The sequence below is a fragment of the Sciurus vulgaris genome, assembly GCF_902686455.1.
Source record: "Sciurus vulgaris genome assembly, chromosome: 12".
Lineage (NCBI taxonomy): Eukaryota > Metazoa > Chordata > Mammalia > Rodentia > Sciuridae > Sciurus > Sciurus vulgaris.
Genome location: NC_136473.1, coordinates 74,162,428 through 74,177,871, shown reverse-complemented (window position 1 = coordinate 74,177,871; position 15,444 = coordinate 74,162,428). Strand labels below are relative to the sequence as shown.

The following is a 15,444-nucleotide window of genomic DNA, read 5'->3' as shown; positions in this document are numbered from 1 at the left end:
TATTGTAAACAGGGACAGGACTTTCCTCCTCATCTTGTCCTCTTGCAGCACCTTTTTAATACCCTGTCTCTGTCATTTTGGTGACCCTGAACTTCTAATAGCACCTTCCCACTACCTGGGAGAAGGGGCCAGTTAGCTCCCTGGCACTAATCCCTTCAAGAGGGCTCCTTCTAATCACCTTCCAAATGCCTCCTCCCACTACTACATTGAAGATTAGATTTCAATGTATAAATAGGGGGAGATGAATATTCAGATCATAACATATAGCAATTGAAAGCCAGCACAAGCAACATTATGATTTGGCAGGTATCTTCTCAATTGTCACAAGGCAGAGTGATTCTGACCTAAAAGATGTCATTCAATGTACATTAATTAAATTTTTTAAATTTTTTATTTGTTCTAAGTAATAGAATGACAGTAGAATGCATTTATGCATTTTGATAAGTCATACATCAATGGAGTTATAATTTCTCATTTTTCTAATTGTACATATTGTAGGATCACGTCGGTCATGCAGTCATATATGTACATGAGGTATTAACTGTTTCACTTTACTGTCTTTCTTACCCCCATACACCTTCCTGTCTCCCTCGCTTCACTGCCCTCTACCTAATCTAAAATAACTATTCTTCCCTACCTGCCTCACCCCACTGCTTATTGTGAATTAGCTTCTGCATATCAGAGAAAACTTTTGGTCCCTGGTTTTTTGGGTCTGGCTCATTTTGCTTAGCATGATATTCTCCAACTCCATCCATTTACCAGTGAATGCCATAATTTCATTCTTCTTTAAAGCTGAGTAATATTCCATCACGTATATAAACACACACACACACACACACACACCACATTTTAATGAAAAATTTTGACATGCATGAGATTTATTTTTAGGTAAGTGAGGAAAGGAGAAAGATAATACAGTAAATATGTGGTCTGTAAGAAGGTTAAAAGTATTCTGGGAGAAAACAGAAGTAGGGTAAGCAGGATCAAGGATGCCAATTGGAAAGGAGATGAAATTTTAAATATAAGGTCAGGGTAAGGCTCATTGAGAATGTGACATGTAAGCAAAGACTCAGAATAGACACAGGCATTAACCACTTGTATATCAGGAAAGAACATGTAAGCAGATCAAACAGCCCACCTGAGCGCAGAGGGTATACTATGTGGTGTTCAAAGAGTAGCAACGAGGGAAATGGTAGAACACTTGCCTGACACGTGTGAGGCACTGGGTTCATTTCTTAGCATCACATATAAATAAGTCAATGAAAATAAAGATCTATCAACATCTTAAATTTTTTTAAAAAAATTAAATAAAAAGAAAAATTGTAAAATGGTTTAAAGAAAACAAAATCTGATTCTATGAAATTACTAATAAAGTAGATAAACCCCTGGAGATATTGATCAAGAAAAAAAACAATACATTAGATGAAAAGAAGGCTATAATCTTACTAATTCAAAGGAAATTTCAAAATCATGAGAAAACTCCAGGAAAGCAAATTTTAAAACTTAAATGAAATAAGCGGTTTTCTTTAAAAATACAAATTTCTGAAAAGTGATTTTGAAATAATAGAACAAACTGACTTGTTCTTGATGGCTCATGCCTATAAACCCATCAACTCGGGAGAGTGAGGCAGGAGGCTCCCAAGTTCAAAATGAGCCTGGGCAACATAGTGAGACCCTGTCTCAAAAAATAATTTTAAAAAAGGACTCGGGGTATAATTTAGTAGAGCACCCCTGTGTTCAGTCCCCAGTGCCACAAAAAGGAAGGAAGAAAGGAAGGAAGGAAAGAAAAGAAAGGACACATGAAAAGACTTACCATTAAATGAATTCAATCAATAGTTAAAAAAAAAAGAAAAGAAAAAAAAAAAGATCACCTTAAAATAAAGAGGAAAAAAAAAGACCCAACTCCAGTGAACAAACAACTTCTATGCTACATAAGCTGTTTGGGAAAAGGAAAAGAAAAAGTACCCAGCTTTTATCCTGAGACTTGTGTAATTGTAACACCAACTAAACATGAATAGCCTTAGAACATTATTAACTGGTTTCACTTATGAACATATATTGAACATATATGCTGAACCCCTAAATTCAATTTTTATTTTGTCTTGTTTGTTTTTTGTTTTGGTTTTGTACCAGGGATTGAACTTAGGGGCACTGAACCACAGAGCCACATCCCCAGCCCTTTTTATTTTTTGAGACAGGGTCTCACTAAGTTGCATAGGGCCTTGCTAAATTGCTGAGACTGGCTTTAAACTTGTAATCCTCCTGGCTTAGCCTCCTGAGCTGCTGAATTACAGGTGTACACTACCATGCCTGTCCTTAAATGTTTTTAAATTGAATTCAGAAAAAAGTACACAAATGTCACATGCTGAAAAGATGTACCTGTGTGTGTATATAGTCTTCAAATTAGTATTCCAAGACAGCATGAGAAAAAAATTATAAATTTAATAAGTTGTTCTCATAAGCATATAAACAAAAATGTCAAATTGAGTATGTTCACATTGAATACAGCAAAAAAAATGTGTATGTATAAATTTTGGTCACAGGAGGAATTTTCCATGACCATTTCCACACGATCCTGTAGTCAAATGCTGGAGATATGAAATATCTTGTTTCTATTTGTTTTACAATTAATTTTTCTTTAAAGCCTTCTTAACTAACATATTAATTTCTCAGTGTTAATATGTAGGACTTATGAAAGAAAAATGAGTTTTTACTTTTGTTTTAAAAAGGAGGAATATACCAGATTTGGGGAACAAGCCTGGGAATGGAGATAGGGGAGCTGGTTCTTCATGACAAAGTTCAAGGCCTGGATCAGTGAGTGCCTGAAGCTACTGTTGTAGGAACTATTGTGATTATATAGTCCAGTAAGTTCCCTTGTGTTTCTTAAGTCACTTAAAGTTGGATATTTTGTCACTTGCAACTTAAAGTATGCTAATAAAGTGTACAATTTTAGGCAGACTAGCTTCCAACACCACTGTGAAATTTAAACTACCCATCCATCCACTGCTTTCCTCAGTAGTCTATCCTATTTATTTATTTAATTATTTAGTGATACTAGGGATTTAACCCAGAGGCTCTTTACCACTGAGCCACATGCCCAACTCTTTTTCTTTATTTTTAATTTGAGACAAGGTCTCACTAAGTTGCTGAGGGCCTCTCTAAGTTGCTGAGGCTGGCCTTGAATTTGTGATCCTCCTGCCTCAGCCTTCCAAGCCACTGTGATTACAGGTGTGCATCATAGCATCCTGCTGTCCTTTAGATTACTTGGTGTTTGGACAATCCCTACCAAAAAACACAGACTGGCTTTCCTTTACAATGGATGTTCAGAGGGCAGCGAAGGCAGAATTGGAGCATTATGCTGTTCTGCTTTCTCCCTCTTGAAATTGCCTCTGGTTATCTCCTGGGTACCTAGTTCCCTGAGGCTAGGAGAAGTCCCTAAGGAGGGAGCACTGCTGCTCAGGATGAAGCTCACTGTTAGTGGCAGTTCTAGCATCGCAGTAGGCATCTTCCCCAGGTTACCCTTCATCACCCTCAGGGCCCCCATCACCCCCCCCATTTCAGAAAAGTATAATGGAAGCATTTTATATGTAAAGACAATTAAAAGCCTAGCACTCTCTTCAAACCACAGTGAATAAGTTCAACAGAAACTCTTCAAATTTATTCTAATTATCATTGTACAGTTTCACCTTTAAAATGTTGAGCATATCAATTCAATATTCATGGAAAGCCCAGGATGTTTACTTCTTAGGGATTCTGTTGTATTTTAAATTGTATGGCTTTTCTAGATGTATTTATAGTTCTCACTTAATTTTAACCAGTTAGCACAGTTAAGGAAATGTATTGGCTGCCATGAGCACTAATTGTGGTTATGATAAACATTATATAGTTTATTCATTTATCTGAAATTTTAAATGGATTTTTTCCTACTCTCACACAATTGCTTATAATCCTTTACCCTAGGGCAAAAGACTCAGGGAAGGAGGGAAGTAATAAAAAGAAATAAAATATTATGCAAGATGGGAAGTTTTACTTTGGGGAGCCTGTGGGACTAGTCCTTTAAGTCGATCTAGTTATGACTGGAATTTGTTTGACTTTGGGTTAATCACCTCTTCGTTGCTGCCACCAAGGCAAGCCCCAGCTGTAAATTAATGACAGGGTCTGCAGAGAGTCCTGAATGGAGCAGCGTGCCCTGAGGAATAGTGTGAAGAAAGATGCCACCTGAGCATACATATAGTATGTGTCTTTAATTTGTTTTTTGCTGCTGTGGAGCTGTTTGTGTAGTTGTTCTACCCTGCTTTTGTGCTCAGGGATCTCCTTGGACTGCCCTAACTACCAGCCTCAGGTGGGCAGGCACACTGATGGCAGTGGAAAGTCCTTGAGATGAGCACTTTTTCTAAGGTAGAAATTCAGAATGAACTTTTAGGCAATAGTTTTTTCTGTTTAACAGGATACTATTTCCGTTAAATGTTACTATATCTCAGCAGGACTTACTAAAATAGAATCAAGAGCATCAAGATGCTCTTGCTTTTTGTTGTGCTTGGAGATAAGAATTTTCCCAGCAGCAGAATGGAGAGAGAAGGTGGTTGTTTTCCTGAGGAGCAAGAAAAGTTCTCTCCCATCACTTCCTTTGGGGGACACTTTGTTGCTCAAAGTTGGCAGTATGGCCTGTGTGCTGATTCGCAGCTCTTAGGTTCACATTTTATTATATGACAGTAGGTTAATGTGAAGAGTACTATGTTACGAAAAATGGGTTTCATAATATTCTAACAGATGCTGTTAGTATAATAGCCTAATGTAACAAATGCACCAAATGTGTTCAAGCATGTTTTTGACACTATTTTCATAAGTGATGATATATCCTAATTGAAACTTACTAAAATTATGTTTCTTCTCCTCCAACTGTCATGAAAACATACCAAACTTGGTGTTTTGTATACCCATGATTTAGGAATATAAAATGTATGTTCCTTGTGGCTTTCCACTCTTGAGATTTAGAGTTAGATTTGAAAATGAGATAGTATTCTTCCTGAAAATTAGTCCAATGAACTTATTCAATCCTGATATATATGTTAATTCTCCTTCATTACTTAGATAGCCAATAACTTGAAGATTTACGTGAAACATTCTTACAGTGAGTAGCGTTTAGTGTCTTCCTTTTCTTCCTTTTTTCTTTCTGACTCATGGAGTGAATACCTTTATGAAACTTCAAAGGAAATTTGAATATTTATTTTACCATTTTGTGTTTGTTTGTACATATTATGTCCTTGTATCATATAATTCTTCAACCTTTTTTTTTTCTTGGTGAAACGCAATATACATTAGAAGCATGTAAATAATAGAAATGGTACCACCCATTTATCATAAATTAATTACCATCCACATTAAGGAATTAAAAAAATACCTAATATCCCCAGAAATCTGTCATGCCCTTTCCAGTCATCTTACCTTCTCCTCCTACCCCCAGAGTTAACCACAATTTTGACTTAAATATTAATCATTTTCTTGCTTTTCTTTATAGTCTTTTGCCACCTATTCATGCTTCTAGAACACTATGACTTATTTTGCCTAATAGTTTTTTCTTGTTGTTGTTATTTTCATTTTGGTTTTTTGTTGCTGCTATGGTTGTTTTGAAATTTACATAATGGAATTATGCCACTAGGATGTATCCATATGAAACCACCCTTTTTCATTCAGTTACATTTGTAAATCTATAATGGTTTTCATTGCTGTATAGTATAGCATTGCATGAACTCACCACAAATTATTGATCCATTGTACTGTTTGGGTCCAACATGAGGAATATTGCTGTGGACATTCTTTTCATATCTCTTGATGATATGAAAGCATGGTGCATATGTAGGAGTGAAATTGCCAAGCCTAGGTGTGTGTATTTTTGACATTTTTAAAAGCAATATCACTTTACACTCCCATCAGGGGAATACGATAGTTCTGTCTCTCTGTATCCTTACCACACTTGGTATCCTTTTAGCCCATCTGTTTGTTGTATTACCTCATGGTTTTAATTTCCATTTCTCTGATTACTAATGAAGTCAAGCAAATGCAAAGAAGCCTGTTGAGATTTTTATTGGAATTACATTTAACTTATAGATCATTATGGAGAATGTTACAAAACTCAACTAATACATTAGTTTATCTATATAGCACTTTTCAATTTCTCTCAGTAAAGTTCATTACTTTCTGTATAGATGCTTTGCTTATCATTTGTTCCATTCATTCCTAGATATTTTATACCTTTATGCGATAATGAATGCTATTTAGTAAATTCATTTTCAGATTTGTTGCTGACAGATAGGAATATATACGTGAATTTTTAAATTTTACCTTTGTACACAACTGCAGTTCTTCTGTAGTTTAGATTTGCTATATGCATAATTATACGTTCTGTACCAAGTACAGTTTTATCTGCTTCCCTTCCAAATTATGATACTTTTACTTTCATCTTCTTGTCTTTAGTATGACTAGGACCTTCACTGGGTGGGTCTCCACTACAGTGTGACTAGAGTGGTGATAGTAGTTTCAAAGAGGAAATATTTTTTTCTGTTTCAAAGGGCAAATCATTTTTAGTATGGTGCTGCATATTGCTGAATTTAGTTTGCTAACAGTTTATTTAGCATTTTTTTAATCTCTCATGAAAGAAAATCTTGTAATTCTTTTCTTATGTCCTTGTTAGGCTTTGGTTTTAAGGTTTTGCTAGATTCTTAAAGGAAGTTGAGCAGTGTTTCTTTTTCACTCTCTGGAAGAATTTGTTAAAAAGTAGCATTATTAATTGAGATTCACTAGTGAAGCCATCTGGACTAAAGTTTTTTGCGTTTGCTTGTGTTTATTTTGGAAAGGATTTTAATTATAAGCTCAGTTTCTTCAGGAAGAATACTTAGATACTCTATTTCTTCTGGTGTCCCTTTTAGCTATAGTTTTCTAGGAATGTGTCCAGGACATTCAAATTTCAGATTTATTGGAAGAAAGTTGTTCATACTGTCTTCTTATCTTTCCATGATCTGTAGAATATGTAGTGATGTCTCCTTTTTCATTCTTCATATTTGATGTTTGTGCTTTCTCCCTTCTCCTGCCCCCTTTCTCAGTTGGATTCTCCAAAAATTTATCCTTTTTATTAGTCTTTTAAAAAATCTAAGGGTTATTTAGGAGTACTTAATTTTCAAGCATACAAAGATTTTATTCTTCTCTGGAAAATAGTTTGTGTTCTAATTAAAACATTATAATAACTTTTATCATCTGAAATCCTTTTTTTTTTGCTTTATGTTTGTAAAGTTCTGTGTGCTTAGAAAAATGTGTATTCTATGTTTGTTGGGTATTGTGCTGTATATGCCACCATTAGGTCAGTTTTACTTATTCTGATATTCATACCCTCTACATCCTTACTGTGTGTGTTTGTCTCATTGGACCAGTTATTGAGAGAAGTATACTAATGACCCAACTGATTTTAATCTTCTTTGTATCTTTCTAGTTGTGACAAGTTTTGCTTTCTGTATTTTCAGCCCATGTTATAAAATCCATGCAAATTTGAAATTATTTATCTTCCTGGTAAAGTGAGTGCTTCATCATTAAGTATACTTCTTCACCTTCAATATGGTTATTGCCTTGAAGTCAACCCTGATGATTCTAATGTAGCTTACCAATTTTCTTTTGATTGTTATATCCATGGTACACTTTTAACTTTTGTGTATATCTATGTCGACTTATAAATAGTAGATAGTTTTGTTTACTGAAAGTATACTAATCTTTGTCTTTAAAGGCACAATGAAGACATTTAATTTAATGTAATTAAATCTAAATTGGTGTCAGTTTTTTAAGGTTGATAACTTTTTAGACAATAATTTTTCATATTCATAAAAAAGTTCATTACATCTATAAACAAATTTATCTTCTTTGATATATATATATATAAATATGCAGAAATTTATGAGATTTTATCATATTCTATTACTTCTTTGACTCCTATGCAATGAAAAGTGATCTAGCAACTAAAATATCCAAGGACAATATTTCTAATCTAATATTTGGGGAATTCAGTTTGCAACTCTTGGCTTTATCATGTTTTACCTACCTAATTCCAATAAGCACGACATTACAGTATATCTCTAATAAGTCTTTCTTACAAAATACTACAAAATTTCATTTTTATTAACAGGGTTGTGACTCCCAAATGAGCATGTCAGAAATGTCCTGTAGTGAAAGTACATCGTCTTGTCAATCTCTTGAACATGGTTCAGTTCCAGAGATTCTCATTGGCCTGCTTTATAATGCCACAACTGGAAGATTATCAGCAGAAGTGATAAAAGGCAGCCACTTCAAAAACTTGGCAGCAAACAGACCACCCAGTGAGTGAAAAAAATTTTTTTTCTAATTGTAATGTTTTTCTGTACTTATGGGACTCTCAGCATTAGGGGCTTCAATCCTATCATTTTAGTCTTAACCAATCAAAATGAAATGATGAATCATCAGCTAATCTGTTTCATGTTTTCTGTTCCCAGTCATTTGGGAAGTAGAAAAAATTTGAAATTCAAAATATTAATTGTATGGTGACAGGAATTTTAATTTTTCACATGTCTGCAGAATAAATTATCCCTATCATAGCCATTATCTTTTGATAGAAAAAGTTACAGGGTTTTAAAAAGTGAGTGATATTCATAAGTGTGAACAGAAAGGTGTGCAGTGTTGTTAACTGAAAGGTAAAGTTGTTTTCTGTCTTCATGCAGTACTATGAACAAATGTATTTTCTTCTGTATTTCCTTCTTTTTTCCTTAACAATTTAAAAGGAACTGTTTCTTTAGATTTTCTTCTCATTTAAAATTATAGGCGGTTCAGGGTGTAGCTCAGTGGTAGAATTTGTGCTTAGCGTGTGCAGGCCCTGGACTCACTACCCAGCACCACAGAAAAAAATAAAAGTTTAAAAAAAAATTTTAATTATAAACCAGTACTGCCAACAGACTTTTCTTAGATGGAATGGGCTTTACCTTTACCAGACAAACAGAATAAGGAACAGTTTGGGGGTTGACCCTAGATGGTCGGAAGTGAAAGCTAAAAAATGCACCTCTGCCCTATTTGCTTTCAGCTTCTCTTACCTTCAGTTCAAGAGGACGGAAGCATAGAAAGACTGTGTTCCAATTTACATCTAAAACTTTTTGTTGATAGCTAAGAAAGGTAAACCAGGAACAAAGCAACTTCACTATATACTTCTCTAAAATTAAATCTGTTAATGCCTGAACTAAAAATTGGAAAGGTAATCTGGAATAATAATACCTCCTTAAATTTGCTTAAAGATTTCACACAGACTTGTTTAATGCAGTCTTTTACTCCAGGTATCAAGCAATTATTAAAGCACTCTTGAATTAAGTTAACTTCATTCTCAGTGTCAAAAAAAATTCATTATTCAATGGAGGTTAAAAGTCATAAAAATATATTTGGTCTGCCCAAGTAATGTTGGAAAGATCATAGAATCCATCTATCCCTGAATTGTAAGTCTGAAAGCCAAAATTGTATTCACATTTCTACCTTAGACAGATGACCTAGCTTCCCTAAGTGTGTTTCTTTATAAGTAAAGTTAAGGCTGTGTCTCTCACAGAGTGATTGTGAAATCCAGATCTGACAAATGTGCATAAAGGTTAGAATTAGTATTATCCACTTTTTTATTTGAAAGGAAATATTCAGTGGGAGGAAAGAAGCCATTCCTAGAATAAACAGACTGACAAGTATGACTCAATTATCTACAGTTATACACAGTGTGAATGCAAATTAAAATGACTAGAAAGATAACCTATAGAATAAGACTTATAGATAAAAGGAAGCACGATGAGGCATGACAAGCTCAAGAGTGCACACTCTACATAGACAGCCTGACTGAAGATATTTTAACAGTACCAGATATGACACCATTTGGGGTCACACTGAGCCACAAGTATGTGCTATTCATACTTTAGCTGATAGTTTAATAATTTTTTTGACAAATACTTAACTGGAGATGTTAAAAGTAGGAGAATGAAATGGTACTCTGCTAGAAATAGAAAACAGAAACTTAAAAAGAATCAGAGCTCAAAAGGATCTGAAGAGCAAGGTTGGGTAGTAAGCAGATTAAGAAAGATTAGCAACCACAACACAGAGTTGATTTTTCAAGTTAAAGAGTGGATGATAACAATTGACATTATTGTAGAGTTAGATTTTCAGTATAAGGTTAATTAATGGTGTTAGCTGAGAGGCAACTAGTAAGCAAATATGTCAGTTTTTTTAAAAATATTATATGAAAGTAGAGTATTTATTCAGGAGATGTAAGACATTTAAAAAGTGATATGCAGACAATTCTATCATTTGTCCTAAACTGTATGTTATATAAAATTATAGCCCTTCATGTATACCTAGGTCTAAACCTTGAACTATGTTGTAGACTGAATAATTCCAATTTATCCAAAGAAATAGCAATATTCAAGAGCAAAAATTGTGATAACTGTGTATTATTTTGCAATACTTAGTTTTATATTAGAGAAATAAAACTTTCAAATATTAATATTGCATGGATAAACTTAAATTTAGTATAATATGATGATGATCCTATAATGACTTTTATTCAGTCTTTTGTAGTCTAATATTTGCATGATTCTATGTCACTGTGCTTTAGACCAAGATATCATTATAAGATGTTCCCCTTTAAAATAGTGTAAGTTTTTCATTTAAGATTACACAATGACCTTAAATTTTTCATTCCATGAAATTTACCCAGAAACCCTTTTGTTCAGGCCTCTACTTGAATTAAAATGCTAAAGTTTTGTGTTTTTCCACTCCAGTGAACAGTGTTTTCCTCTTTAATTCTGACCTTTGACCCTTCTTTCACACCAACGATTGACATCTGGTCCTTATTTCTTTTACTGCTTTCCACCCCCTGTTTGTCAGATGGACTGTTCTGTTGTCTAAAACACTTGATAGGTGGACAGGTTTATATAATCCGAGGTGAGTTCCTGTAGAGGCTAATTGGATGTTGTCTTTTCATGCAAAAACAAAATACCCTAAAACTTGCCAGCAGTGAAGCTGTCCACCATGTTGGTTTCTGAAAATATGCACATTTATTATCTGTGATACTTGAAATAAAACTAACTTAGAATTTATCTCTGATTATGGATGATGGTATTCAGAGTATTAATAAAATACGCCAAACTTTTTAAAATAAGTTTTTATTTTTCCATTTATTTGTATTTTGACTTATATAACAGAAATAGATATTTCATGAGAAATATTGCAATTGTCTTTGAAACTAATTGAAATTTTTATATGAAGTACACATGATGGATCAACATGCTGAAGATCATTTGCATGAGTCTAAAGAACTTGAAACATAATCTTTTAAAGAGGATTTATCTTTGATTCAATCAGGCAATGAAATGTTATTTTTCACTTTGTACACTAAACATCACATTGGTTTTTTTTTTTATGATTCATGAAATAGTTAAGATGTCATACTTAAAATTTCACATTGAATCATATCTAAAAGAAACCCTCTAGTATTTATTTAACTACTCAAAAAAAGCACATTAAATGTATCCTTGCATGAAACCAGGAAAGTTTACTTGGTTTGCTAAACTTTGAACCCTTAATGCATTTGGCTTTATTATGGCCCTTAATGTTTTAAAAATATATTTAAAAAACCACATCCATGCAGAGATTTTTTGACATTTCATCCTAAGCTATTTTGATGTCATCTTTGCATTCTTGTCTTCCTCTTTTCTCTTCACCATTTGCCTTCATTTCTATTTGTTTGTTTATTCTTATTCTCTGAAAACACAGTGGAATGCTTTACAGTGTTGTGGCTAATTGAGCTTGCTAAGTGTTTATTAATGCCATGATGTCCTGCTTAGTGAAGCTAAATGGGAATGGGAATGGGCAGGGGAGGCAATGTGATGTCATAGATGGGGTGGGAGGGTTAAGGAAGGATTATGAGGTATACCTTTAAATTCTATTATGGAGAAATAGAGAGGTTGAGAAATTATTACACCCCAGATATTTTCGGCCTACTTAGCATTCTCTGTACTTCTCACATTTTATAAGTATCTATATCAAAATGGAATTAGTTGAATTTCCATTAAACATGGTATACACCATATCCTTATGAAGTATAAATACTGAATCTTCTCAGCACTTATTTTAAGGAATTGTTTCAAGTTTGTTGCAAATGATATTTGTGTTGGTTTTTTTTTTTTTTTCCTTTAGATACATATGTTAAGTTAACTCTACTGAATTCCATGGGTCAAGAGATGTCCAAGTGCAAGACATCCATCCGCAGAGGGCAGCCAAATCCAGTATACAAGGAAACTTTTGTATTTCAAGTAGCTCTATTTCAACTTTCTGATGTGACACTTATACTATCTGTGTATAACAAACGCAGCATGAAAAGAAAAGAAATGATAGGCTGGATTTCTTTAGGTCTGAACAGCTCTGGAGAAGAGGAACTCAATCATTGGACTGAAATGAAGGAGTCGAAAGGACAGCAAGTATGTAGATGGCATGCGTTACTAGAGTCGTGATGAACAGGATGAACGAGCCGTCAGTCAAAGGCCACATTCTTTCTGATTACAACACTGCTCTTTTCACCTGGTCACCATTAGAAGAGCTGTTTTTTGAAGAATAATATTCAACATTCTACCAAAATTCTTTAAATGCTGTGGAAAGAACGTCTAATACTGACATACATGAAGAAAAGATATGTCTCTGGTGGAGCTTGTGTGGAAACTGAGAAACCAACATTATTGTTAAACTAACAGTCCTCCAGAGATTTAAAGCTATGCTTTTGATTTGAAATCACTTTTACTTTAGCAAAAGAGCCAGTAATTTTATGGAAGATTATAAGTGATTTTTAAAAATCAGAATTTTCGTTGCATCACTATTTTAATATCACCCTACATATTACCCATAAAATATTTAAATGGCCAGTCTTGGTGTTTATAATGTCTTTAATATGAAAAAATAGTTCTCCAACACTATCACAAGTTATATCTAATGAAGGGTTTCAATCACATTGAAAATTATTTTGTCTCAGACATGTCCTTTGTGCCCTTAGTTTCATTGTGCCTCAGTTCTTCTCCATAGCACTAAATCTAAGTGCAAGCAAATATTCATTTTCATGAAGGAATTTTGAAGATGTGTTGTTTTTCAAAAGTTTATTTCTTTATTTGCCTCTGCTTCTGCCTGATCCAAAGAGACCAAGTCATGTCCTGGTCCCTTGCAAGCCTTCTAGACAGGTTGTACTGTAGAACTATGTAACTTTCTGTTGAAAGCACTTCCTGTATTCTTGTATTCCAATGTAGGAAGCCAATAGAACAGGACTTTACTTTAGAACTAGTTTCAGTGATTGACTCTTTACAATTGTGTAATGTGAAAAATGTTTTTCTACAAACTGAAAAATAAGAGAAGCTGTTGGAAATTGAAAGCAATTCACATTAAAGAAAAATTTAATTGTCTGCTCTGAGTATTTAGTAAGCAACACTGCATAAAGCAGGTAGCACTCAAAATAAGAAACTCTGTCACCCTCACTTCAGTTTATATGGTGATGTAAAGACTATCCTGTTCACAGTTTGATTCAGAGCATCAAGTTCAAAACAGTTCTGAGATTCTTTATGAAGTTTCTAGTGACTTGTGACTAGATTTTATGAAATTTACAGATAACGTTCTTCAACGTGATGTCATCTTGTGCCTTTCATGTAAGTTCAATTTGCTCATACAGCTTGGAAGTTGTATTTGCAAAATTAGGCCTTCAATTTTTTATAAATGTAAAGATTCCTCAGAACAGTGTCACAAGATCTTTATTTCCTCTGAAGTGTGTAAAAGTTATATAATGTACTAATTTTTTTAAATGGCAAGGCACTTTCATTTGTTGTTTTTATATTTAGGAACTCTGATTAATCAGGAATATTATAAGCTATTTTCTTTTCAATTTTGCTTCTTACCTAATATATAATTTTATGCATATACTTTATTAAATAGAATATGTTTTGTATATATGAAAAGTATTTTCTTTTTTTCTCTTTCTCATTTTTAGTGAAACTAGACAGAAATGTACTATTTACCAATTACTAAAAGCAGTATATCATTGTTCCTAGTCCCAACTAAGTACAATATGTTATTGTAAGCTAGAAATCATTATTACCATCATAAAACCATGCATAGATATTACTATTTCAGCTTGACTGTACTGAAAGGCCTTAAAAGAGATCCAAAAAGACCCCATAAACTCAAATTTTTTAGATTAAAAAAGGCAGCTCTATGCTTTAATACTTGTCAGTTATAAGAAAAAAATGCAAATGAGCAACATGGGGTTTAAGAATATATGTTAGAGTGTTGCATTAAAGAAAAAAATCCATCCTTTAATTGTTACATCTGTGAACTTTTTCCAGAATTTTTTAAATAAATGAGTTAGAGTACAGAGTCAAAACATGGGTGGAATGGCAAAATACCTCATTTAAGTATTTTCATCAACAGTGTGAGAAAAATTTGAAGGGGGATGTAGATTTTACTGAGAAATTAGATTTAGGCATTTGATGCTACAGTTATCTTTCCTGTCTCTGAAACAACTATCTACATTGTTAATACCTGGTATCTTCCCAATAAAGAGAGTTGTCAATCTTTAGCTGTAACAGAGCTTAATCAAATACGTTAATATGACCAGCCTGGTGCTTTCACCTTTAGTAAGAAAAAGACAACTGTTATTTGTTTAATCTACCTTTCTTCAGGCTGTACCAGAATTGTGTGTATGATCTGATAGCTCTTTAGGGGCTTATCTAGTATAAGTCCCAAATCTTATGTAGCCTAAAACTAATCAACATTTTATAAATTTTGGGAAGGACCCTCCTCCACCCCAGCTGCCAAGTCCTCAAAGATAATAAATTATCTATATGTGTGTCCATATGTTCACACATGCCTACACTCACACATGACATACATATGTATACATATATGTATTTGTAAAGGTGAAGGTGCCCTGGCTTTTTCAGACAATTAAATAGAAAAATACTTATCAAATTTATGGATTATTTTTCTCCTTATATAAATTACTAGATGTTATATTTGGTTTATTTTTAATTTTTTTGTTTTATTTGTCCTAATTAGTTGTACATGACAGTAGAATGCATTTATACATTTTGATAGATCATACATAAATGGAGTGTAATCTCTCATTTTTCCGATTGTACATATTGCAGGATCACATGGGTCATGCAGTCATGCATGTACATGAGGTAATAATGTCTGTTTCACTCTACTATCCTTCCTCCCCCCCTTCGCTCCCCTCTAGTTATATTTGGTTTTGAGTGCTGTTTGGTACTAATCTCCACCACACATAGCAAAATATATCTTTTCTTCCTGTTGTTTGACACAACCTAGAATAATTTCTCCTTCAGAATTGTCTGTTTTCTTCAAAAAGGATTAGGG

At 33.6% G+C, this 15,444-nt stretch overlaps 1 protein-coding gene across 1 annotated transcript in view; it reads left to right on the top strand.

The window, feature by feature from the left end:
• SYT14 (synaptotagmin 14) overlaps positions 1-12,925 on the top strand; it is a gene marked incomplete at its 5' end in the record, with an annotated part of 180,624 nt that extends 167,699 nt beyond the window's left edge. The window contains 2 exons of the mRNA XM_079108120.1: positions 8,168-8,357; positions 12,232-12,925. Of these exons, the coding sequence (XP_078964246.1) occupies positions 8,168-8,357; positions 12,232-12,545 (504 nt within the window). The 3' untranslated portion in view covers positions 12,546-12,925. The remainder of the gene's footprint in view (positions 1-8,167; positions 8,358-12,231) is intronic.
• Between the last annotated feature and the right edge of the window lie 2,519 nt (positions 12,926-15,444).